At 57.0% G+C, this 26,062-nt stretch overlaps 4 protein-coding genes across 4 annotated transcripts; 2 read left to right on the top strand and 2 right to left on the bottom strand.

Moving 5' to 3' along the window:
* Positions 1-15,940: 15,940 nt before the first annotated feature.
* Positions 15,941-19,251, bottom strand: GLRG_06393 (uncharacterized protein; the record flags this gene model as incomplete). The annotated part of the gene is made up of 4 exons (XM_008097078.1): positions 15,941-16,162; positions 16,876-17,244; positions 17,299-18,448; positions 18,503-19,251. 4 exons carry the CDS (start codon positions 19,249-19,251, stop codon positions 15,941-15,943), a joined length of 2,490 nt encoding a protein of 829 aa, XP_008095269.1.
* Positions 19,252-20,133: 882 nt separating this feature from the next.
* Positions 20,134-20,483, top strand: GLRG_06394 (translation machinery associated TMA7; the record flags this gene model as incomplete). The annotated part of the gene is made up of 3 exons (XM_008097079.1): positions 20,134-20,155; positions 20,221-20,310; positions 20,389-20,483. The coding sequence occupies 3 exons, from the start codon at positions 20,134-20,136 to the stop codon at positions 20,481-20,483; spliced, it is 207 nt and encodes a 68-aa protein (XP_008095270.1).
* Positions 20,484-21,602: 1,119 nt separating this feature from the next.
* GLRG_06395 (hemolysin III family channel protein) lies at positions 21,603-22,738 on the top strand (the record flags this gene model as incomplete). Its single annotated transcript, XM_008097080.1, has 2 exons — positions 21,603-22,202; positions 22,346-22,738. 2 exons carry the CDS (start codon positions 21,603-21,605, stop codon positions 22,736-22,738), a joined length of 993 nt encoding a protein of 330 aa, XP_008095271.1.
* A 192-nt stretch (positions 22,739-22,930) lies between these two features.
* GLRG_06396 (uncharacterized protein) lies at positions 22,931-25,221 on the bottom strand (the record flags this gene model as incomplete). The annotated part of the gene is made up of 2 exons (XM_008097081.1): positions 22,931-23,988; positions 24,051-25,221. The coding sequence occupies 2 exons, from the start codon at positions 25,219-25,221 to the stop codon at positions 22,931-22,933; spliced, it is 2,229 nt and encodes a 742-aa protein (XP_008095272.1).
* Between the last annotated feature and the right edge of the window lie 841 nt (positions 25,222-26,062).

Below are 26,062 nucleotides of genomic sequence, written 5' to 3' on the forward strand. Positions count from 1 at the left end.
GTTTTTTGCGGGTCCAAATGGGAGTCCTTTCTCTGGCGGTCTTAGTTGGGTCTCGAAGGCGAGATCCAAACTGGAGAGAAGATGATAGGAAAGAGAGAGAGAGAGACAGAGAGAGAGAAAAGTAGAAACGGCCTTGTCCTTTGGGTTAGGAAATCCTGGAAATCCAAAAGTAAATCCTGGGCAAATGTCCTGTGGCCTAACGGGTCGAGTCCTTTGGGTCGAGTAGAGAGGTTGAGATGCGCAAGACGTCGAGTCAACGAGTCAAACACGTACTGGTCGCCTGGGATTGAGATAGGGCGTAGAGGTCGGTCAAGGTTGTTCGTTTGGATCGGAGGCTGAAGGGCAACTGAGGGATTCAGTGCTCCGAGGATCGTGAGGAGTTGTAAAGAGGTCGACGGGGAAGGAACGTAGTTGGAAGAGTTGGTGATTGAGTCTCGAAGTGAGTTCTGCCAACAGCACGACGTGGGATATGGGTGGTTGATAATGGCTGCCACCACCCCAATGAGGAACGAGGCGAAATGATGTTAGCGCTACGTCTACGTACCCTGGTCGAGGTGTGTGTTGCGTGGAGCATCCACCATGGACGGTGGCTCCTGGGACCCCCAGTCGTCTTCGACATTACCAGTACAGGGATGGGCGGCTTGCCAGGTCTTAGCCATGGGCCCACTAATGCACCATCCATTCTTGAGTTCGACGTGAGCGGCGGGCCAGTGGGTTAGAGTTGAGAGTGGCCTGAGGCCTGAGAGTCGGCGCCATGCTGAGATGGAGGGAGAGGGGCGTGTGAAGAAGAGGGAGGGGTGTGTGTGGACTGGCGGGGGGGTGGACGAGTGACCAGCAAAGATTCTCTGTTGGAGCCCCTCAGAGCAGCCATTAGGACGACAATAGTACCGCTGATTGGCGGCTCTGGCCAATATACGAGCAGATATTGTCTGACGCACCAGGTAAAGTGGCCTCGTCCCAGGGGGGGGGGGGGGGGTATGGATGGGGAGGGGAGTGTTGTGTAGCTGGGCGTGCGTGTTTGTGTGTGTGCGTGTGTGTGTGTGCCCGGTCTGTTGTGATGACTCTGATCCATCACCCCCAGCCGTGCTCCATCGACCCCTGTCACGGCTACTTGCTGGGTGTGTCAGACGAAACGGATGGCCGATGGGTGTCGAAGAAACGGGGCGTGCGTGAGTCGACGCCTCCTACACCCAGCCCACGCATGGGACGACCCTGACGGAGGGGACACAGTCTGTCTCCTGCTCTTTGCCCTTTAACATCAAGTGGAACTGGCTGCTGGCTGCTCGCCCTTGCGTGGTACCTCCATTTGAGTAAGCATCCATCATCGTCATACGGCGAGGCGACACGACACGCAGCACCCTGTGACTTGAGATGTGCAGTTTTCCTTCTTTCTTCCACTCGCCTTGGCTTTCGTCCACCGCAGGGCGAGTGTGCCCGTTTTTTTTTTTCTCCTTTATTCATTTTGGTCAGGTTGCCCGGGCGAAATGGCCTGAAGCTGACCAAAACAACCTAGAGAATGTTTGAACCAGGCATGGAAGTGCACTCCAAATATAATGGAATGAGACACAGTATCCTTCACCGCAACCCAGGATCCCACCGGGCGATGTGATGTGTGTGCTATGGCTTGTTGCCAGCCCTGTTGCTGATGGTCGGTGGCAGAACACTCTGCGACCACCGCCAAACAGTGCTGTGAGCGAAGGACTTCGGATGCTTATACGCAACAAGGGTTGATTGGTTCACTGCCATGGTCTCGTAGCAGGAGCGGATGCCTGTGTGGCGCTTGGCAGGCCGTTTGCATGAAGTCCGGGAGTAAACGAGTGTGGGCTTCGGTGGCCGGCTTGCCGTTCTGTTGCAGAAGCTGCCTCGCAGGCTGGTGACGGATCAATGCTCCGCGAGTTTTGCATGGCTCACTTGCTGCCCATCGCTTCCCGTTCGGGCCTCAGGGCGGCGCTGATTGGCACTGAAGCTGCCAAGCGAACGACCTCTAGGGCTGCTGGTCGCAGGCGCAGCAGCCCTTGTGGCTGCACCGCTCCTCCTCTCATCTGCAGTGTGCACCACTTATTGTCCTGCCTACCTACAATCATTGGCTGACACGGCTGCCCACAATCATCTAGCCTGTGCCGTATCTGGCTTGGGTGAATGGTTGCGTCGAGTGGCTAGAGAGTATGGACGTGGTAATGGCTGGCGGCGTCCACGGACCAATGAATGGTACTCCCAAACTGATGCAATACTACTAGTTGGTGCCGTGTAAAGTATTCCCAAAAGGTCACGTCCATGTGAATGGCTAGGGACGCTGCACGATTGTCTAGTTGATAATGCTGATATAATGTTTTTCACATTGACACCACATTCCTGGTTGCGCTAACACTTGTAAGTGTATCCGTATGGTGCAGGTTTCGCAACGCCGGTCACCAAGCCCGCCTACGCCTAGACTGTGTCTTGAGGACATAGTATGCGCAGTGTTTGCTGACGGCAGCTCCGCCAACGGGTAAAGGACCCGGCAAAAGAAGGTCCAACAAGACATCATGGGAATGTGGCCGGTCCAACTGGACCTGTCTCATCAAAACTTCAGTAGGAGCGCGGCAAATGATGAACAGCCTCTGACGGCCGCAAGCGAGACTTGTCTAAAGGATACCGTAGCCTCTTGCAACCGTACAGGGGGGGGGGGGGGGGGGGGGGGGGTAAACGGCGGCGGAGGCGGCTCGAGTTTTGCACTCGGGTAGACCAGCTGGGCCGGAGACGAGGCAGCGGCAGCTCCAGCAGCAAGCGGAGGAACAGGCCTGGATTCGGTGGCTGTGGAGTCGCAGGGGCGGGAGAAGGAACAAGATTCGGATTGCCTTTGGAAGGGGGCATTCTCTTCGATCTCCAGTGACGGCGGCCAACGTGGTCATGGGTCGCACATGGGCCTAAGATTAAGAACGACCGTTTGAATGGACGGACCGGGATTATGTTCCATGATCAGAAAAAGAGCGGGTCAGTATCGTGAGAAGCATGTCTCTTCTTTTGTGCAAGAAGCTCCAGGCGGCTTGATGGGGGAGGTCCGCCGCAACGCTGCGTTGGATGTGCATCGTTGGTGCATGCGTCCTGCAGAAAGGCTGCACGTCTGTGTGGCTCGGAGCGGTAAACGGGCGGAACGGGGAGGGTCTGTTCGAGGTCTGGTTTGCCATCGGGGCGACGCATGTCAACGCAGTATTGCCTGAGGCCACTGTCGTGTGTCGTTGCGGTGCAGTGATCAGGTCGATAATGAGGGAGCGGTCCAACTGGACGAGAAGAGAAGATGGTGTCGTGTTCGGCGTCTGGTGAGCCAAAAAAAAATGTGCTAGACTGACTGCACTGTACTGCCTGTTGCGTCGGGCCAGCCAAAGATGTGAGATGCTGGGCTGCAGGCGACTGAGAGAAGCCGCCGCCTCGTACTTCGTGACGGCCAACGGGGCATGGGAACAGGGGTCCCCGGACACAAATTCCCGAGGAGTGAGGCTGTCGACGACGGGGCTGTGATGGATTATGATGTGGAAGGCCCGTATAATGGTCTGCAAATGCTGATCCCACCGACCCAATAGGCAAATTTGAGCGTCCTATTGAAGCATGGCGCCCATGGTTCACGATGCAGTGTAGCATCCAGTTGCATGTTCTTGACATACCGCCAGTGGCCACTCGTCAGGAAACATCGACCTATTCGTAGTCAAGGAGGGAGAATGTTCACAAGATATGCAGTAGAAGGAGGGAATGGAGAGACACCATACCGCCCCTTCGCCCCGGTTCCCATCATCTCCTGGGTCTCGGCGGTCCTCGTTATGGCGTTGGTGGCCGTGGCGGAACCGTGGCCCACCAGATTGTAGTACCTAGTGTATTCGTAGGGCGCCCTGATGCTGGCACTTGGCTGGTCAGATCATCATAGTAGATGAGTTGACGGGTGGGTCAGTGGAAGCAATAAAATCGGCTCCGCACCGTGGGAAGGGGGACATTTCCAATGTGTTCTTCGGCACGCGATTGCATGTGGAGGATGTGTGCCATGACATCCAGTCTAGGCCCAAGTCCATGGCGTTCCGCCTGCTGCTGCTCCTGTTGGTGCTGCTCCTGTTGGTGCTGCTCCTGTTGGTGCTGCCGCTGGTGTTGGTGCTAGGCGCCTTGATGCATCTGGTGTCAGGAGTTGGTCTGTGCCGCAGCAATGCGTTGATGCAAAGCCAGCCGGGTTGGATCTGTTATTCACCCGGCCGTGATATTCGGGGGGGAACCCATCTGCTCCAAGGTTGCGTTGCATACTTGGGGGCGCGCCGCGTTTCGACCGGAGCGGAGCAAAGCAGAGCAGAACAGAGAATTCCCACTATAACAGATGGAAGTGGGAATGTAGCAGGGCACCTCCCCACGATCGAGTGAGGTTGGCGCTCGGGGTGTCGAATGGCGAGACACAAGCAGCGGTTCAAAGGATGCAACAACGACGAAGGATGATGGGAAGGGAATGAGAGGATGGGAGAGAAGGTTGATTGGCAGGTAGAGTCCGTGCTGCGCCCGCCTAGCTTCTTTCCTTCCTTCATTCCTTCCTTCCTTCCTCGTTCCCGCCGTCTCCTTCTGGAGCCAATTGCGGGACGAGGTGGAAGTGGCTGCACCTGCCAGCCACCTGCCCGCCTTCCTTTCCCAATCCGCCGGTCTACCCTACCACCTGCCAGTCCAGTTTGCAGTTCCTTCCACTCCTATCCGTACTCCTCCTGCTGTTCCATTCCATGTGGCTGGCTGCCTGAGGTCTCAACTTTCCTCTTCCGCTATCTAGCCTCAGGTTTCAATACAATGCCGTCCACCCCAGGAAAAGAAACAAGCGGTCTGCGCATGGAACTGCATCGACGTACTGTAGTACCGTACGGACCACACTTGCCTTTTTAGGACTAGCGTATCTGCCAGATCTCATCGTCCAACTCTTCCGTCCATGCCGTCCCTGCAAATCTTGAAATGTTCACGCGCTTCCAACGCCTTTTGGCGGTCCAGTCTCACTCTCCCGAGTCTCGACCGACCGCCCCCTGTCAATATTGGATTCGACTTCTTGTGATGAATCTCACCCTGGATTCGTCCCGAAATCTGCGACGCTGGCTCTGGATACCCCATGCACTTCATCCTATGGATTGCCGGCACACGTATGACATGATGGGCTTGGGCAACCGAGTAATATCACGCCGTGCTAATGACAGCGTCCCCTCCTGCAAAACCACTGATCCTTGTTAGCCTCCAGCTCCGTCTCAGGCGTCTACTGCCCACCGCTGCGCGAGAAACGATGCAGACAAAGAGGCCAATAACCGTCAAGAACCTCAATTCCGAAATCCAGAGCGACGAACGATGGTGGGGGAGTGGCTGACGCAGAGACAAGCACAACCAACCAAGCGTTGGCAATATCCAGGCCCTAAAGGCTGATGCTGCCACTACACCAGCTTCGCAGCCGGTAGATGATTGACTGCCGTGCCGGTACGCGTACGCGTACGGGTCCGGATGCGTCGCCAGCCCGTTGTCTATCGGGCCCAACCATCTGAATTCCGAATTCGCCCACCCCAAAAAGACATGTTCCAGCCGCTCGAGACCGGCCTCAGCCTCACAAAGCCCAGGGAGTGGCCGTGGAACTCGGCAGATTGACGACACCACCCTCAGCTTTCCGTCTGTCTGCGACTCCGTGTCGGACAAAGCACCCAAACACTTCAACCCACAAGGAGCCCCCAAGCGAGGCTCAACTGTGAAACGCCATTCACTAGGTAGCCAGGGCTGCTCTTACGTTATGCTGATCCCTCAATCTAGATGGAGCACGATGTCGCCCTGTCTTCAATTTCAAGGCTGCACCAAACATCCATCCTCCGCATTACGTGCCGCTGCTTTGCTCGGACATGGAGCCAGCAGAGCATCTTGGACCAGCTACATAGTAAAGAAACTGGCCTGGTGCATCCATCCGTCTTGTCCAATCTGGGAACGGAAATGAGTTCAGTGAGGAGGGATCGTGAGTTCTGATCAACCGCGTTCTACTGCCTTCATTTGCCATTGTTGTTGCTCACTTTCTTATTCCTCTTTCTCGGGTCTTGGCTAGCGCGTACTGCAAACGCCCGTCGAGAAAGCCTCCCTGCGTCCCCCGCATCGGAGGGCTATCCGTTTTATGGCCTCATATCGGGCCATGACTGTGTCGTCCTGGGATGACTTGCTGAAGTCAACCGAAAATGGATAAGGACTGAAACCCACGCTGCCGGAGCATGGGCAATCGACAAGCCCATCAGCCCTCGAACCGCTACACCGACCAATACGATGCTACGCTGATATCAATCTAGGCATGCCCTCGATTTCCCATAGATTAGCGGCCTCGTCCCACTGTTGCTTGCGGTTTAGACTTCTCGCTGAAGCCACGCTGCCGTCCGTGCTCTGAGACCTGCCAGCTTGGAGATGTTGCGCCGTTTATGCCTGATTCGTCGGAGCATTGCAGCTGAGGCGCCTCCTGTATTCGTACATGTACGGAGTACACTCCCTATGCATTGCTTACGCGCTGTTTAGAGACTCCAATGTCCGCAACCGTTGCCGATTGGCTCAGTGCAGGGTTGCCATCTTGCCGTTTGGCAACAAGATAGATTGTATGCTATGGCAACTGCACAGGAGACGCAGACTGTCATTCTCGTGCTGCCTTGTCGGGAATTAGCGCCCAGCCGCGAAACATCACGGGCATATCATCCTTCCCGGACATGTTCCTTCAGGAGTGATCCGATACATCGTGGTGATGCTTTCGGGGAATGTACCTCGGTTGAGAATCAAGTCGAGGCGTTTGGGCCAGGACAGTGATTGGTGTAGGGGCTCATGTCAAATCACCGTTGCTGGACTGAAGTCACCAAGACACATTAACTAGCCAGGCGACAACGAATGTGAGATACCCGAGTCTCGGAAACATGGTCCGCCCGTATACATGGGGGGCAAGTCATCCACGCTGCGCATTCCAGTTGGCAGTGGAATGCTCCTCCATCGCGCGGCTGGCAGCCAGGCTAGGCACAATCGAGCCAACATTCCTTGGATACATTATTCAGGCAAATGACGACATGCTCGTCTGGGAGGCGACCACCGTTCGTGGTCCAATAGCAGGCGAGACCATGACAGCCCATCATTCATATTGGTCTTACTCGCTTCGCTCACTTGAAGATACCGGTATGGCTCGTAGACCTCGGGCTCGGTGCATCACAGACGTGCTGCCTGTCAAGTGTCATTTACCTCGCCGTTATCAAATTATGGAGAGAATGGGGGTTGCCCCCATGGTTTTGCTCCGAGACGGGCCAGCATTCCTGCTACACAAGGCCCCAAGCTGTCACATACATAGTAAAGCAAGTCAACAAGATATTCCAGCGCCACTCACTTGCGCGGCGGCGTGCTTCGTCAAGGCAGGGGGGATCGACAGTTAAACGGGTCCCATTAAGAGTGCCTTGAGCTTTGACTCCGAGGTGGTCCGATGTTGCTCGCAACGCACCTCAAACATGCCACGCTTGGCCCACCTGTCCGTCACTCGGGGAGCCGATCTATTCATGCCATGCCCAGAGTTGCCTCCAACTGGAAAGCAAACCCGTTGGAGTGGGTTCCAATCAGCGCGCCCGGTTCCCCTCCCCCATTTTCTTGTTTGATAATGCCCTTGCCGTGTATTGGCATCCCGGGCATGTTGATGCCGTTGACGAGACCCCGGGAAGCGGTTGACCAATATCAGTCGGCGTTTTTTCCTGCTATAGATGCGACTCACAGTGCAACCCTACCGAATGAGCCGATCATGTTGCCTTCTTCCTGGACACTCCTTCGGCTAGGGAACATTGGCCAGGCGAAGGACCTAGCGCTCATCAAATCATCCTGCGACTCGGACGTGGTTACAGACGAGAGTTGATCGAACCGAACCAAACCGTCTACCCCGGCCAGCCCGCAACACATAATCCTCGTTTTGCGTCATTCGTAATGAGTCTCTTCCCAGGACAGATGCGCAAATGCAAGCCAGCGAGCGGCACATCAATGGCGGCCGTTACACAATAGACTCGAACGGCCCCCTTCGGTCGATATGACGGGGGGCCAGACAAGTCGAAATCAACGGAGAGGCGCGGGTGGGATGGAACCTTCTTGGAACCAATATTCCAACCTGAACAACGCCCGCCCACCGCGTCCTGGACCACATGGCAATCATCCAAGACTTAATGACTGAGAGTCTCGAGGAAACACGAGGCAAATGCAGACTATTGCTTGCTGTGTAACAAGACAAACCGTTCGTTTCCTCCCTCCCTACCTCCTCGGTTCGCCAACAAGCGGGCCAGCGAGTCGCCTCCGTCTGCAAGCCTCGGTCTCCCTTGAATTAAGTCTTTGGGCGATTCAGCGCCTGCGGGACCTGGGATACTTACTTTCGCAGTGCTAGGAAGATCGCAATTTGTGGTCGGCCTGGTGCGTCTCGCTCATCAATGACCCCCAGTCAGCTGACGGGAAGAAGCAAACAGACGTGCCCAGGTCTTGGGGATGACTGAAATGCAGTCAGCCGGCCATCCGTTTGTTCACACACCGAAGCATGGCCGACGGCTTAAGCTTGGAAAAGGCTCGGTGGGCCGGAGGTCTTTTCATTTCACGTCATCTCAAACCCTCTCGATCAGTAAGTCCCTCTCGCTGAACGTCAAAGTGCAGGCCAGGTGAGCTGCGGCTGGCTCTGCCAACAGTGTCTCATTCTGTCCCCCTGGGCTAGCGAACGGGCCAAAAAGTCATTTTGCTGCTCGGCACAAACGCCGGACCAGACTTCACGGGCTTGATAGTTTGTCCAAGACAGCGGTCCTCACAACAAAACAGAGTGATGCACCCATCCCTAATGGCCCATCTCATGGTCGACCCGTGCTCGTCGGGCCTCCAGGGCCAGGTGCGAAGGCCACGCCGTTCTTCCGGGTACCCCAAACTGCCTTGTTAAAGCGGTATTCGAGCATATAGGGGTCTCTCGAGGGTCCAAGTTGAGACCCCGTGACGACGAGGCGCTGCCACGAAAGTGCGGTGCAGGGACTGAGCGCCGCGACGGTCTAGAACTCTCGGAACTGAGGCTATTGCGACCTGACAAATGGACCAGAGACGTGCGTGTGTGTGTGTGTGTGTGTGTTTGTGTTTATCTCGGGAGGACACCCGAATCACGATCGCCACATTGAACAAACGGGGCCCCAGACCAAAGCCAGTCGGGATTTTCATTTGCAAGTCCGCCGCTGTCCGACACCTAGAGCCTAGTCAGGAATATGACTCAACTCCCCTCGTCAAGGACCTCGAGCCCGCCGAACGAGCCGATCAATGACGTGCAGCTCTGGGCACACTCTGACCATCAGCGAATCATTTGACGAGTGACGTTCATCGCGATGTGCCAAAGTTATGCACGAATTTGATATAGTGCGAGGGGGTTAAACGCAGGCTACACACTCTATTAGAAACAATATCCTACACCACGGGGATTTCCTGATGAGCCGACATTCACACACACACATACACACGTATACACCCCGGTTAACTCGGACACCAAAAGACTGGATCAAGGATGGATGCAGGCCAGCAATCGAATTGCCACTTGCACCTAGCGGATTCCCATCATTCAGTCCTTTATAAACCGTAGGCTATGCGTTGGTCGCATGGACGGACGACCCGGGCGGTTCGCCCAATTGATGACAGATGAGAGGCGAGAGGCGCCGGCCGGGATATCCCATCACCAAGAAGGTGTCATTGGGCGAACGCAGTGCCAGGCAGCGGCAAACCAGAGCTAGGTATCCAAACGAAACACTTGTCAATCGCAAACCCAAAAAGAATCGCGGGCGGCCGGGGTCGGCAGCTTCCTATGCCTCCACAACCAGAAGAGCCAGAGCCCATGGGCATTGGAGAAGGTTGAGTGGAGAGTCAGGGGAAGGGGCCTCAAGACGGACAATGCGGCCGATTCACGATTCGAATGAGCGAGCACTGCACGACCGGTGAACATGGCCTCACTCATCAACTCCACACACCGCCTCCCTCGTATACGTAAGGCATTGCCGCACTAAGGCGGCCCTTCCAGATGGAATGCTACCTTTTCGGGACTTGGTTTGAGATGCGTTGAGCGCGGAGGGGGACGTGAGAGAGAATTGCCGATGACGATAACTACGTCGGCGGCGGCGGACATGATCCATTACGATTCGACCACTGTCAGAAACTCGTCCATCATCAATCAACATGGAGTAAGTGTCTCGTTAGTGAGTTTCGCAGATCCGTTTGACGATCCGATTCGATTGCTGGCCGCACCGGCGGCCTTGTCTTGTATGGTGTCCGGCGGGGGGTGGGAGGGGGGTGGGATTTGATCGTCGATATCCTCGATCCTCTATTTGTTTGTGTGTTCTAGTCCGGAAGACGAAAGAGACCGTCGACGGTGGTTCGTGAGGACACGCTTCCCACCCCTCTCCCGACGGTTCCCCCTGTTAGTGGGCTGCGAACCGACCGCCGCGATGGCAGAGAAGGAATGCGCAAAGTGCGAGACATCTCGATGGTGGAGATCTCTTCCCGGTTTGACGAATCAGTGATATCATGCCCTACCATATATCACGAAAAGGAGGTTAGGGGGCGGGAGATAATCGAGTCGGTTGCTAGCTTCCGCGATGTTTTTTTACCTGCGCTCTTTGAGATGGATGGGCTAGCACTACGCAGTACCTTGGTCTAAGAGCCAACGTCTCGTTGGTCAAAGCCTTCAGATGACGGGCATATTCATCATTGGACCCCGTCCTGCAGATCGCTGAATCCCGTCATGCCTCCTTTGTCCCCATCTCAACGTGCGCATGCGCGCTTTTGCCCCCTCCTCCCGCTCAGTATCGAATAATCGTGGGGTGAAACAACGAACCTCAAACCGCCATTGGGACATGCGGTCCCCCGCTGGGCCGGAGGGGGAAGGGCGGCCAATCATTGAGGGAATCCTTCTGAGAGCAGCTAGAAACATTGGTGTTAAGGCGTGCGGCGGCGTGTGCTCCTACACTTTTTTTTTTTCCTGCCTCGAATGGCCTCACACACCTTGCGTCAAGCGCGGTTTTCCCGTCACGTCGTGTGCTCTTGTTATCTATTCTTCAACGCTAACCTAACCCCCTCCCTTGAGACGCGGGAGGAGAGGGGAGGGCCGCCGGCGGGGGGCATTGGTGCCATCAGAAACGCAGGGCGGTTTTGATGGCTCCAGGGTCCAAGGAAGCCAACGCCAGCCCGAGCGAGCATTCCAACGGGCCGGCGCTGACCCCAAAGAGTGGGAAGGGGGGAAAAGGGGGGAGAGGGAGTAATGCAAGAGAGCCTCGAGGACTTGTGATCCTCTGTGATCGACTTGGATGGTCCTCTCGAGTCTCCCGATGCGACGCAAAGACGAGAATGCAACGCCTCGGGTGGAAACATGGGCGATTGATCTGCGCGCGTTCTTTTCTTAGAAAGCAAGCAAGCAACCCGACTGTGTACATTGAAGCTGGGGCCCGCCCCCAAAAGAGAGCGAGAGAGGGAGAGATAGGGCGAGAGTTTGGGGCCGATCCATAACTTCCACTTCCGGGGCCGCATCGAACGGGCTCTTGGCGGCCCTGCCGGCTACATTCCAGCGTTTCTGCGAGTCGTCGTTGGTCGTCATTCGTCGTTGGACGACACCTGGCCAAGCCTCAAGGGGAGGGATACGATGCGTCGTGCCCCTTTGCCTTGCTGGGTACGGCGCCCGTCTCCCCACACACACTCTCTCTCTCTCTCTCTCCCCAATCGGCCGCTCTAAGACGACCATCGTTGGAAACTTCCTTGGCTGTTTGGTCTTAAGTCCCGTTTGGTTTGATAGCGGGCGACGACCTGCAAGCCTTGCCCGATGGGTCCGTCGGCCGCCCGCTGGTTACTCTATCTAGGTACGAATACACTTACAAAGTTGGCGACAGGGCTGTCCGTTCCAAGGACCCCATTCCCGCTCTCTCTTTCGCTCTCTCTGACTCTCTGTCACTCTCTCCGCCCTCCCCCGCCTCGCTGACCGAGCCCCCCTGCCCCCCGCCGTCTCCGTTCGGCACTACCGGGCACTACCGGGCACGGCCGATGCCGGTGCACAACCGCCAACAGTGTAGATCTCGGTCGCCTGCATGGTGACTCCCAGCGTAGTGCTGCCCCGGGGAGGGGCGGTGTAACGGCGGCATCGTGACACCTGGCGCTTCCTAATGCAACTCGTTCTCGTCCAACCGCTCACGCAAGGCGGGTGAGATGCCAAGTAGTAGTAGCGGTGGCACGTTCTGTCGTATCGTGGAGAATCTGAATATCGGCCGGCAGCTTGCATACGGCACTCGAACCTGCGACTCATGTTGACACGGCGCCGCCGTGTGTGATCTAGATTGCCTCGTCCTCCCGCTCCTCCCCCCCCTACTCTTATTACCTACCCCCCTCCCTCCCTCTCTTACGATCCCTTCTTAGTCAAACACGACTCTGGTCGGTGTTCTTTTTTCGTGTTACTCTCCACCCCTCGAGCATGGCGGCAAACCGCTGGACCTTTGGGGGGGGGGGGTTCTATCTATGGTCTATAACACAATCGCCGTAGCTTAGCTGCATGCGCACAACGGCCGGTCTTCCTATCCACCTCCCTCTCCCCCTAGAGGTGCCATCATTCACACACCCATCACGGTTTTCCTTTTGGCGGTTGTACGACTGACGGCGACGCCCAGCACGTAACCCCCGCCTATGCCGTGGGATCATTGCTGTTTCCCACCTGAGGCTGACCTGGACGCCGTCCAGAGTGGGACTCGTCCGCAGTCCGTCGTGAAGCAAAAAAAGGGGTTTGTCTGTATGTGTGAGGGGGGGGACAGCGTCTGCCATTTTCTTTGTGTGATGCAGTCTGGCCTTCTCTAAGTCGGGCCCGACAGCCCCCCTTGTGATATGCGACGACTGCATTGCCCCTTTTGTTGCCGCCTGGTCAGCAGGATGGGCCGGCTGGGTGGGAGATAGAGTGTGTGTGTGTGTGTGTGTGTGTGTGTGTGTGTGTGTGTGTGTGTGTGTGTGTGTGTGTGTGTGTGTGTGCCCGTGGGATGAAGCAAGCAAACAATGCTCAAAGTGGAAAAGAAAGAAAGAAAAAAAAAAAGGCAAAAGGCTACCAACCTGACACACCCTACCGCCCGTGGGCGAAGATTGCGCCCTTCTCTCTCTCTCGCGCGCGCGCGCGCGCCTCGCGTTCGCAATCGCCTTTTTGTGCCCCGTGTTCGCGTTCTGGCAACACCCGCCTGCTCCTCCCCTGGTCTTGGTTTGTGCCCATCGTCCTTTGTGAGCCTCGTGCCTCGTCCAATGTTCGTATACGGCTCCGGCCGTGTCTAGGTTACGGCAATCTTCTTCGCCACCGTGGCTGAGGATGTAGGTATTGCTCTGCAGGGGCGAACTGAAAACACGACAACCGGCTCCCTGGCTCATGCTTTGTCTTCTGTCCTGGTATACAGCTGTCTGATTTGACATGCCTTGATGGGAATAGAGTGGACTAGTTCCTCGATCTGTACAAATGCCCAGTGGGAAGATATCCAAGCAGCAGAGGCGGGAACGAGCATGGTACGATGCCTGCTGCATATCCTTTGCTGCCCTTTGCCCTCCTGGGACTCTCTGCCGGGCTCGCCTGCATATGGGGTTGATATGTGACCTCGGAGAGCGTGTCTGCAGAGTCCGGCACGGGGGGGGGTCTGCCATAGCTGCTGTTAACTGTCAAGGTCACTGACGCCTGGGCAAATGAAGCCTCCGGTTGGTTCCCAGGGCGTCAGTTTGATGAGGTTTCGGCGTGAGCCTACGCGGGGCTCATCTGGAATCCGGGATATAAGCCATTTTCACCGAACAGTCAGGCGGGGGATCGACATCGATATATCGCTTCACTCGTGGGGGAAGGGATACGGAGGACGTTCCTTTCCTGTAGACGATCTTCTGTAGACAGAATTCAAACAGTCCAGAATCATCACGAATCCCCGATGTGTTAAGCTTGCTGTCGACCCGTCTTGTTCCGGGAGGGCACCGCCAACCGCCATACTCCTGCGACGCCTGTTGACCACGCGGACAGATGCATGTGCTGAGCGGCATGCACCCCCAACGACAGCGAAGGATCGAAGACTCTGCAGGGCAGGTTGGCAGGCACGAACGTTCTGGCGCCGGCTTGCTTCCGGCCACTCTTGCAGCAGGGCTTCTTCGCGAGCTTGCAGCCGCGTCGTCTGGTCCAAGAACGACGTTCGTGCAATCCTGCCCCGGAGATGGTACAAACCCCCTCCCCTTTTCCTGCGGAAAAAGACGCACACAGAAGTTCGCGTTGCTTCGAGATCTGGGCGAGATTACACGGCCCAACGCCGGCACGTACCGTGTGTAGCCGTGCTACGGAAGAAAGAGCTCAGCGCCGTCCGTTTTTCTCTTTGCAACCGACTGTGTGGTCATGCATGTCTTGGAGGCTGATGCGTACGAATGCGACGATGGAAGAGAGAGGGCGGGACCGTCCTCGTCCCAGCCAGACTCGTTATCCGGGCTGTAAGCGCTGCGGGTTTGTTGTGCGGGCTGTGGTTTTTTTCTCTTCTTCTTCTTGTCCGCACCATCAGAAATTTGTCACGAGGAGGGGATCATCGTGAACCTCATCCCATAGATGAGGTGGAACGCCCGCAAGTTCTCGGGCTCCGCGGAATGAGCCGACCACAGACCGAGATCGAACCCGACTCGCGAGGGCGAAGTGGCCCCGACGACGTACGGCGCACGGGAAGAAAGTATGGTGCGTATGTTTTCTTTGCTTGATGAGATGTCCTATCGCCAAGGTATCCGGGACCTTGGAACCTCGCGAACTAGAACTCCAGACACACACACCCCCTTTCAGCCCGCCGTCTTTCGACTTGACAAATCCAAGGAGCTGGGGAGGCATCACAGACTACGCTCGACCGCCCCCGATTCCACGCACAGAAGAGTTCATTCCAAAGAAGATAGGGGGGGGGGGGGCATGATATTCCTTATTTGTCCATTGCTCTTGAGCCCTTCGATCCCGATCTCATGTGCTCTCCGAGTCCCGTCGACTCCTTGCGGCCTCTTTCGGGCCCTTGCGCCGCTCTCTTGACGTAATGATCCCCAGTCTTCTCTCGGAAGGGTTCAGACTCCAAGCACGGCAACTTCAAACACCAAATGTCCCCTCATCCCGTCCCGTCCCGTCGTCATCCCCCAGAAATGCATGTCCTGATTGCAGCCCGTCCATTCCTGTGGACGCCGGACAGCTCAGCGTGTCCCAAGACAATGACGCGTGCACGCTCACACACTATCGCATACACATACACCACTGGTCTAGGAAGGAAAGACTGCGAGCTGTCTTGACTTGTCACACAAGCGTACAGGGGGGGGGGGGGGGGGTAAGGGTGAGGGAAAGGGCATCGTGGGACACGGATGAGGATGAGAGGGGCGAAGCAGACGAGACGTGAGGAACAGAAAGATTGACGGGATTCGGGACCCGATCGCGAGCTACTGCACTGCCTCCGAGACCACCTCCCCATGCCGGCCCGCAAACGGTCGCACATACATGAGGTGAGCTGACCCATTCGGTCCAAGTCTATTGTCACCGGCTTCTACCGCTTGCTCGGTGGTATCGCTCCGGGATCACAAGACAAGGAAACTCCGAGACGGCAGGAATAGGGTCCACAATACGAGAGAGAGAGAGATGGTGGACTCGTAAAGAGCTGAGGTAAGTAGAATGGTATATTGTGGGATATTTTGTAATTCCATGTTGCCTTTGGTCATCTTCTGTATACTCTATCGCCAGCGCATCGCGGTCAAGGACGCAGTTTGCAGCCTCGTCGTACAACCCACGCCACGAAACGCCCTCGACTCAGTCGTGTGCATCAATCGTGAGAGTACGAGATGATCCCAGCAGTCACGTCTAACAAAACCAACGCCCGAAGACTTGATGCTACGACCACCCCCAATGGGCGTCTTCCTAGACTTGGTCATGACCAACACCCTACCGCTTCGGCGGGGCAACCCTCGACGTGAAGAAGGGATGCTTCAGCGCGTCGGCAGGCTTGATTCTCTTTTCCGGGTTGAGCGTCAGGCAGTGCTCGAGCAGGTCGACAAAGTGGTTGAGATCCCTGGTCTCAGCGTCGTTCATTCCCGCCGATGCGGCGAAGAGGCGGGTGCGCAGGTCACGCGTCGGTTTGACGATGGGCAGGACCCTGGCGGTTGTCTGTATGAAGCAAATGCGAGTCAGCTGGCTGAACGAAATCCTATCGGGCAAATTCGCTTCTATTCCTCAAACGCATCGAAAGTCGAAAATAGGTCAAAAGAAAGCGTGCGTGCGGCGGGTCCCCACGAACGTGGCATCATATCTGACAACTTTGACAAATAGACCCAACGCGCTGGACCCTCCGTGCAGAGAGTTGGGGGGCCAGTACAGGGAATAGAAAGGAGGCGAAGATGAGATGATGCGTCGGCCGTGGTAATAGACTCTGAGACATCTACCCGCATCTGCATCCTCCGCAGATGGGATTGTTTTTTGCTCGGCCGGTCCTTCCAAACTGGGGAGGGCTGGGGCCCAGCAAGCCATGCGAGTCCGAACTATCTGAAAAATAAAGACTGCACGTTGGTTGTGGCGGTTGTTGATGACCATTCCGGTGGCCGAAGGGCATCACAATGCAAGCTCTCCCAGTCCACCGCTCAGACATGACGGCCTGCAGAATGTCTAGGATGCACACGCATGTGTAGCCGCGCCTCAGCGCTTACAGTCGCATTGCGCCTCGACTAGACCATCTCGGGACCGTCGGTCAAAACAGCACCTCGGGGACTGATTGGTGCATGGGCTTCGGGGTATGAAACAAGCTCAATGCAGAAGCGTTGGAAGTACGGGGAAGAGAAAAGCAGCAAGACAAAGGGAACCATCGTCACCAGCAAATTACATACCTTTCCAAGCGCCTTGTCCCTCTCCATGCTGACAAAGTTGCCCAGCTCGTCAAAGTGCATCGCTGACAGTTGACCTCGCTTGTAAAGCTTGGGCGTGATCTTTCCGCGGATCTCCATGATGGTCTTGAGCATCTGGTTGTTGCTGTCGCCGGCGAAGAGGATCTTGCCCGTATACAGCTCGTATAACGTGCAGCCGATGGACCACATGTCGATGGCATAGTCGTAGGGCATTCCGAGGATAACCTCGGGTGCTCTGTAAAAGCGACTGACAAGGTACGGGGTGATCTCGTTGTGTACCGTCGCGGCGTCGGATTTATCGATACCGGTGCCTAAATCGCAAATCTTGAGGACGGTTCGGCTTTCATTGACCTTGTACGGGTTAGTATCAATCCTCTCAGATTTCTCCACAGCAGGGATACGCACTAAGATGTTGTCAGGTTTGAGATCGGCATGGATGATACTGCATTTCCGCATGTGAGCAAGGCCGATGAAAATTTGGTGAGCATATGCCCTCGTCGCACCCAAGTTGATGCCGACGTTATTCCCGAATTTCTTCAGTACTTCTCGCAGGTTCAGACTGAGGTGTTCAAACGCCATACACAGATGGCCCTTGTGGTCGAAGTGTCGCTCAAACTTGACAATGTGCTTGCGGCACTCAGGGTCCGAGTCGTTGAGCTTCTGCAGAATGGCTATCTCGGTGAACCCACCCTTCCTCAGGGCGTCGTTGTTTCTCATGATTTTAATGGCGACCAGCTTCTTATTCGTAATATCGACGGCCCGCGCGACACCGGAGAACATGCCCTTACCCAGGGTGGACTGGACCTGGTACCGGCCGTTCAAGATCTCACCGATGCGAATCTTGTAGTAGCCATCCTTGTCGTCGCCCTCGAGGATGGCGCCGTTGGGCGGAGCGAGAGCGGGCGAAGCTTTGGTCTCATCCACGACGGCCACGTTGGCAGGATTGGGAGCAGCATACTTCTCGTCGTCGAAGTCTTCGGCAAACATGTCAAAATCGTCGTCGTCATCGTCGCCCGTGGGCTTCTTCGATGGTGCTTCCTGGGGCTGTTCTTGGGGCTGCGCCTCGGTCTGCGCCTCGGGAGCTTCGCCGTGCACACCAACATGACCGTGTCTCATCTCGTCGCGCCTCTCGTCTTCCTTCATGTCAACGGTGGGGTCGTAATCCGCTGCTGAGGGGCCGTCTTCTTCAGTGACTTCTCCGCCTCCGTGGGTGTTCATGAGGTCGCTCTCGTTCACGATCTCAATAGCACCAGGCGAGCTCCCTTCTTGAGCGGGTGATCCGAAATCTGAAGACTTAGCGGGGCCGGGAGAGGAGAAGGAGTTGGGTTTCTTACCTGTTCCTGGTGTGCCTGGTGTGACTTCTCGTGAGGGGGAGGCAACAGCCGGCTTGTCAGACGCGTGCAGCGCATGAACGAGCAGCGGAGTCGCTGAGTTGGACTTTGAAAGCAACTCATCACGGCGCCGGCGCCGACGCTCAATCTCGGCCTCCTCGTCAATGACCATTGGCTCATCAGGCTCGTCATAGTCATGTTCAGGCTCAACCACCTGTGGCGCGCTGCCTTCTGGCGTTAGCAGGAACCGAGTCCTCTTTGAGTGTGGAGAGACGGACGCCCGGTCTCGAGAGGGAGACGCAGCAGATTTCCTGTCGTCTGCAGAGTGTTTCACAGGTTTAGCATTGTCTCTGGCAGCACGAGAATCCTTTCCTACAGCGGCCCCGTTCGATGGCGTGTTCCCATTCCGCGAGTCTCGGTCTCGGTGGTCGTCGTACTTCAAGCCACGAAACGAGTCGGCAAGGCGATCGCGCCCGCCATCTCTGCCGTAGTGATCATCCCGGCCTCCTCGGTCGTGGTGCGGGGGACGGTACGGTGATTTGGTGCGATTGCGCGGCCTCTTATCCGGGTAACGGTCTCGATCGCGATCGCGCTCCCTGTCTCTCTCCCGATATGTATCTCTATCGCGGCTTCGGTTCCTGTCACGGCCGTCGTAACTGTGGTTCGAGCCACGGGAGGAGGGGCGATCCAGGTCTTCGTAAGAAACGCGAGAGCGGCGGTAGTCGTCTCGTGGGCCGTCCTCGTAGTGCACACGGAAGCGTCGCGTGTCCTGTCGTCCTCGGCCAATGTAGTCGCGCTCGTCGCGGGGGCGCTTAAAGCCGCGTGGCGGGGGAGAGCGGCTCCGTCTCGGAGGGTTGTAGTGCCTGGCGGCATTGTCGTGCTCAGGAGATTTGGAGGCCGGGTATCTATTTCGGGTTCTGTCTTGACGGTCAACACCGTTTCCTTCAAACTTCTTCGGCAGTGAAGATGCCTTCAATTCCACGGCGTCATTCTCCATGATCTCGCCTTCGTCTGAACTCGACGCCATCGGTGCGATGCGACAGCAAGCGTGGTTCCACGGCCTGCTCAAACGTCGGTGTCTTTTTGTGTGTTGATTGCAGCAGTATCCGCCAGGGGGGGAAAGTCCCCTAGGTCTTTTTGCTCGCGAAAAGCAGCAGCGACGTGTCAGCAGAGATCAACAAAAGACTGATGCGCGGCAGGAATTGTTTGCGAACCGGATGACTGTGTCGACTCAGCTCATGGGGGAAGAGGAAAGCAAGGCGACACGAGAAAACCAGAGGGCACTGCAAAGAGGGGGGCGAGAAGAGGTGATGGCTATGCAACGTCAAGGAAGAATGCTGTTATCTGTCGACAGCGAGATATGTGTGAGTGTGTGAGTGTGTAAGAGAGAGTGTGTGTGGTGTTTCAGCGATCAAGGGTCCAACGGTTTTCTGGCCTTAGGCGCTGGTGTTGCTGGCTGGGATAATGGATATTGCGACGAACGAATTTTGGTAACAGGAAACAGACGCCTGACCGGAGGAATCAAGGCGCCAAGGAAACCGAGCCGACGTCAGTTGTCACAGCTGGGTTGTTCCGTCGCTGCGATGGACCCACTTAACGGGGCTATTTTCTCTATCTGCATACATAGCTTATAGATGGCTATCCTGACTAGCTGTATGCTCTAATGCGTTTCGAGACAAAGTAACCAATGTAAGCGGGGCCCTCTTATTTCCGCAGACCGATTCTCCACGAGGGGCGATTTTCACCCCACGTCTGACCGTCCCTTTGCGCCGCGCTTCCTGCTTCCTCCTCTCCTCTCTGATTCTACGACTCGACAACCTCCGCGACTCCAGCCTTGCTATTTCCTCAACGCTCCCGCACCCAAAGTTGACCTCCACGTTCCAGATAGTCCTCGACAGACTCAGCAAAAATGGGCGGTGCATCTCGTGAAGGTAAGTTTGCTGCTCTTCCGTGGCCGCCAGCCGCTCGGCGCTTTGCTGACAGGTTCTTTCTCCAGGTGGCAAGGCCAAGCCTCTCAAGGCCGCGAAGAAGCAGGCGAAGGATCTTGATGAGGACGATCTCGCCTTCCTCGAGAAGAAGCGCGCCGGTAGGTCATACTGACTACTCCAGATCGTTCTTCTTTCTCTCCGGCCTGCGCCTCAATACTAACCCAATGACCCTTTAGAGGAGAAGGCTCGCAAGGAGTTGGCCGCCAAGGCCGGCGGCAAGGGACCTTTGAACACGGGCAACCAGGGCATCAAGAAGTCTGGCAAGAAATAAAGCAACTCGTCTCCAAGGAGAGTTCGCCAAAGGAGACGTCGCGGAGGGAATACAGAGTCGACAGCCTGCGCGCATCGACATGGGCTGGCCTTTCCGGAAGCCAGAGGCAGAACGCCTCTTTTTTTTTTTTTTTTCAACATACCTACACGAGCATGCAATGAAATGATATCAAGGGTTCTTGGGCACAGCCGGACAACCGACACACTGCCGTGCATCATCTGCATGGATGATGCCGGCGACATTCTGACCTTGTGTTTTGCAAATGACCTTCCGGTTCTGAAAGTTGCGACTCAGAACGACATTGACTCGAAATTCTTCAGGGTCGTAGTGATTTACGACCAAAAAAGAGAGAGCGCAAAGAAAAAACCGGAACGGGGGGGGGGGGTCTCTAAACAGTGGGAGTGTTGCCCCTCGTAGCAAAGATTTGCATATCGTCCCAGGCGCATGTCACAGCAATCCCACCGAACCCACCGCTCCCGTCTCCATCCACTGCCCGTCTCACAGTCGACAGGCTCGTGTCCGACTGTACCTTTGTACCCTTTGTACCTAGGTCTGTCTTCAACGCACTCTTCGTCGTGCCGCGGGCACAACAATTCGACCGACGGGCCGGGCAGGATGGTGCCGGCGGTGCCCGTTCCCTCCAATCACTTGGTGCCAGCTGAGCACCCCGTAACGGGGGCGGCCCCCATCAATTCCAACGAGCCTCGGACCTGACGCCGAACGAAGGGGGGAAATCCACATTTCCCTTAAGCATGTGCACATGATATGTATGGGACATATGGAGGAGGACTACTCCCAACAATTCCCATCCCACCAAGTCTGCTTTAAACCGCGTGTTGTCTGCCCCTGCAGCAGTGGTCTGACCCGCCGCGGCTGCCACTGCGAGCCGGCGCTAGCTTTCACTGCGAAGAATCGGTTGTGTTGTGCCCCATTGTCAAACGTCGACTCATCCAAGGTATCTCAGCCGCTCCGTTTAAAAGAGCAATCGTAGAACCTACCCTCATAAACTTGTGATTTCCCGCAAAAGTATCTCGTTTTCACTCACACAGTTTCAGAGGAAGCCCCCATCGTGCTGCTTCGCCACAGGAAAAGGGAGGAATTGACAAAAGAAAGAAAGAAATGACAGTCTCTAATACCTCCGCCGACGGCGCACCCGGCGTCGTCAGGAACCGGAACCGCCGCCCGTCCGCCGCTGCCGCCGCCGCCGAAGGCCTCCTGTCCTCGGTGGAATCGACGGTCGCCGGCCTCGAGAAGAAGGTCGAGGAGGCCCTCCTCGTCCTGTGGGACGACCTCCCCGCCTGGCGCCGCGACAACGCCTTCATCCTGACGGGCTACCGGCCGGACTCCAACTCGTACCTCGGCTCCCTCCGGTCCCTGGGCTACCTGCACAACGAGTCCGTCAACATCTGGTCCCACCTCCTCGGCGCCGTCGCCTTCCTCGTCGCCGGCGCCGTCCTGCACGGCGTCGTCGCCCCGCGCTACGGCACCGCCGCGCCCGCCGACGTGCTCGTCTTCGCCTGCTTCTTCGCCGGCGCCGTCGCCTGCCTCGGCATGAGCGCCACCTACCACGCCATCTCCAACCACTCCCCCGAGGTCGCCAAGTGGGGCAACAAGCTCGACTACTCGGGCATCGTCTTCCTCATCGTCGGGAGCTACGTGCCCGCCTTGTACTACGGCTTCTACTGCCACCCCGGGCTGATGAAGTTTTACCTGTCGACGGTGAGTCTCACACTCGCTCATGCCCTCTCTGGCGCATTCCCCCCTGCCCCCCCCCCTCTCTCTCTCTCTCTCTCTCCACATACACACACATACACAACTCGAGAAGAGAAGGGGAAAAAACATGCTAACGCCTCGTTCCAAAGATCAACCTCCTCGGCCTCGGCTGCGGCGCCGTGTCCTGGATCGAGTTCTTCCGCGCGCCCGAGTGGCGCACGTTCCGGGCCTGCATGTTCGTCGCCCTCGGCACCTCGGGCGTCGTCCCCGTCCTCCACGGCGCCGTCATCTACGGCCGCGCCGAGATGGAGGCCCGCATGAGCCTCAGCTGGGTCGTCCTGCACGGCGCCATGTACATCTTTGGCGCCTTCCTCTACGCCTTCCGCTGGCCCGAGCGCTCGTCCCCCGGCACCTTTGACATCTGGGGCAGCTCCCACCAGCTCTTCCACTTCTTCGTCGTCGCCGCCGCCGCCACCCACCTGTATGGCATGGCCAAGGCCTTTGACTACAACCACAGCGTCAGGGGCTCGCTGTGCCCATGATGGGAACTTTGCCGAGAACGCTTTCCACTATCGAAAGGGTTTTTTTTTAATGAGTCCGTGGTTAGAGAAAGACACACGCACACACACACACACACACACATATATATATATATAGATGGATGGTATGCCGTGTTTAAATAGAGGGTATCATTCACGCGTGCGCCCATCTCTGCTCGCCGTCGCCGGCCGTGTCTAGCATTCCAACCCGAGGTCCATCACCCTCACCAGCCCCGACGCCATCGCCACCGCGGCCCAGCACGAATACTTCTGGTTCGGGTTCCACGCCATGGTCGTGATCCGCGTCAGTGGCTCCGTGATCACCGCGCGCTTGGGGTCCGCAAAGTGCCCGTCCCCTTCCTCCGCGCCGCCCTGCACGTCCGCGTCGTCTTCCTCGGCCGCTTCCGCGTCCGCCTTGCCCTTGCCCTTTCCCTTGCCCTTGCCCTTCGCTTTCGGCTTCTTGGCCTTCTTCTTGTCCTTGTTCTTGTTGAGGGCCACCTTAGTCTTCCACGTGTCCACCTTGGGGTTGACGTTGGGCACCGGCCGGAAGCCCTGGAGAATCCGCGATGCGCCGCGGCAGCTTCCGCCTTCGCCGCCGCCGTCCCGCTCCAGCACCGAGCTGCTGAGCCGCTCGCGGGGGATATACTGGTGGTCGATGATCTTCATCTTGTGGCCGAAGTGGTGCTTCGACGCAAAGATCCTGTTGGACGGGTTCGCCGCCCAGACGGTGCCGTCCAGGTACCCGACGAGGACGAAGGGATGGTGCGTGCCCGCGGCGAGGCAGGTGGGCAGCCGGTCGCCGTCCATGACCTTGCGGACCTGCGCCGCGTACCACCGCGAGTGGACGAAGCCGACCGACGCGTTGAGCGGGTTCGCCGATGGCACGACGGTGAAGAAGCCCCGCAGGTGGTCGTGCCACTGGAGCAGGTTCGGCTGCGGGGTGATTGCGAAGCAGGGGAAGCTCGTCCGTTCGCACGAGGGGTCGGAGAAATCGACCAGCGTGGTGTAGCCAGCGATGGGCGTCGACGCAACGAGGTAGGGGTCTGAGGGGTAGGCCGTGTCAATGTGCATGACGCGCGTTGAGTGCACGTCGTGGCGGGCGAGGAGAATGCGCGGCGAGATTGACCACAGCGTGAGGCAGCCGTCCGAGTGGCCGAGAACGATGCGGTTGGTGTTGACCCAGGCGAAGCATGTGGCGGTCACGTTGGTCTCGGAGGGAATTCCTAGGGAGACGATGGGGTTTTCGAGTTTGGCTTGCCCGGCTATCAGTACGTGGTGGCCGAGGAGGGAGGTAGTTGGGTAAGGGGTCTCTTACTGAAAGCATCCTGCTCGCCGTCGCCAATGTCCTTGACCACGACAATATGGACCTGGCCATCACTACAAAGCACCGCGAGGAGGCCCATGGCGCCGTTCTCTCTGTATGACACCGGACACCACTTGAGCCTCGTGACTCTGCCCCAGTCGCAGCAGATAGTTCGAGCAAGACGGGCTGGGCTCGCAAGAGGTCTCGTGATGTCATTTTCATCCTTCTGGCCACAGAGCGCCCACAGTTGGATGATTCCCTTGCTCTGATCGTAAGCACCCTCAGAATCCAATATGTGGTCTGTGTGCGGGATGACAGCAAGCGCAAGGACCTGCGCCTCCTGTTCCGTCCTGCTGGCCCATTCCATGCCGATGACGATGCCGCCCACATCAAACATCCACCCTGCCGGCTTTTCGTCCGTGGGAGTCGTAAATGGCAGTCCCGATTCGGACAGCACAACACCATCGTACGGTGTGATTTTGACCTCTTGCTGGCCAAGGTACGGCCCAATCACGGACACCAAATGACCGCCAGGCTGAAGCCGATACCCCTCAGCTTCCTCGGCGCTCATCTGCCTCTCGCCCTCACTTGCCCCCTTGACGCCCTTCAGTCTCTCGAACCACGCTTTCGCAGATCGGTACTGATCCTCGACGAACTCTGGGTCGAGCCAGGGGCTCGGGACCGGAGGCGCGGGCCCGTCAGGTAACTTGCTTGGCAGAACGGCGTACCCTGCCCAGCGGTTCAGCAACCAGGTGGCAACGCCGACAGCCTCCTCCTGAGGCCCGTAGAAGAAGTCGAGGACCTGTATCCTCTGGCCTCGCTTCAGCGCGCCAGTATAGTGCCTCGTAGGCCGTCCATCGGCATGATAGGTCCCGAGGGCGGCCATGTCTACTGGTAGTTTTTTCAGGCCGGCGGAGCTGGTGTAGGCGGGCAACTCATCCTCGTCGTCATCATCGGCGTTCCGCGGGCCGTCCAGTGCGAGGTCGGAAGGGTCGTGGGCCTCAAAATCGTCGTCGCCGCCGTCGGCGTCGATAGGGTCATCTTCATCGTCTTCTGGGTCCGGGGGCGGCGCCTCGAAATTTTCATCGTCAAGGTCGTCGTGGACATCGAGCGGCTCGCCATCTGAGCCATAGTCTATGACGGCGACGCGTCTTGTTTTATTGCGAGGTCGTGTCCGCACCATCGCGACGCGGCTACTGGGCGTGGGCCGTGTATGTAACTAAGGCGAGGTGAGTGAGTGAGTGAGTGAGTGAGAGCGAGTTGAAAATTGGACGTTGAAACTCGGATTCTTGCTCGATGACACACTGTGTGCACGGTGCGGGGTCATGCGTTACAGCGGCAACAGCTCTACGCCGAGCCGCTGTGGTTCCTGGGAGACAGCGGGACGTTCAGCGGGCGTACAGTGTTGATATCAAAGCGCGCACATTGATGTTCCTCTGTCGACCTGTCTTGTATCAAGCTATTCGCCGACAAACCTTGGCCTACATGAGCCAGGAGAAACAGTGATCAGATACCGGATCTTCCTAACTCTGACAAACTGAAACATGCACTTGGTTCTGGACCTCTTCTTGGAAATTGACATGCCCTCTGATCTGACCGACAGCTCACCCTGAAGCTCCAAGCCTTTTCCACCAAGTCTTCTCTTTCACATCAAAACTGACCAAGATTCCTAACAGACGAATTGGGAGATTAACGGGCGGCAAGGTGCCCTTCTTCACCATTAAAAAAATCAATTATTCAATCTTATTGAGCTGGTGCAAGGTCTATGGACAGACAAGACCCGTCCCGAAGTTGTGGCTGCAGCGTGTCGACGGGCTCGACATAATACCCGAGTGGTAGAGTATGTCTTTCCAGCAGATTCATCGCTCCAACAACCGAGGGTGATTCTTGCTTTACGTACGAGTGAGGGAAAAACGCAGATGGCTAGGCAACCTGGGAACCTCCCCCCCCCTTGACGGCAAACAGTACCGGTGGAGAACCCTACATCGGAGGTCTTTCACTATACGTAGCATCTCAATGTGCTC

Source organism: Colletotrichum graminicola (assembly GCF_000149035.1).
Source record: "Colletotrichum graminicola M1.001 genomic scaffold supercont1.24, whole genome shotgun sequence".
NCBI classification, from domain to species: domain Eukaryota; kingdom Fungi; phylum Ascomycota; class Sordariomycetes; order Glomerellales; family Glomerellaceae; genus Colletotrichum; species Colletotrichum graminicola.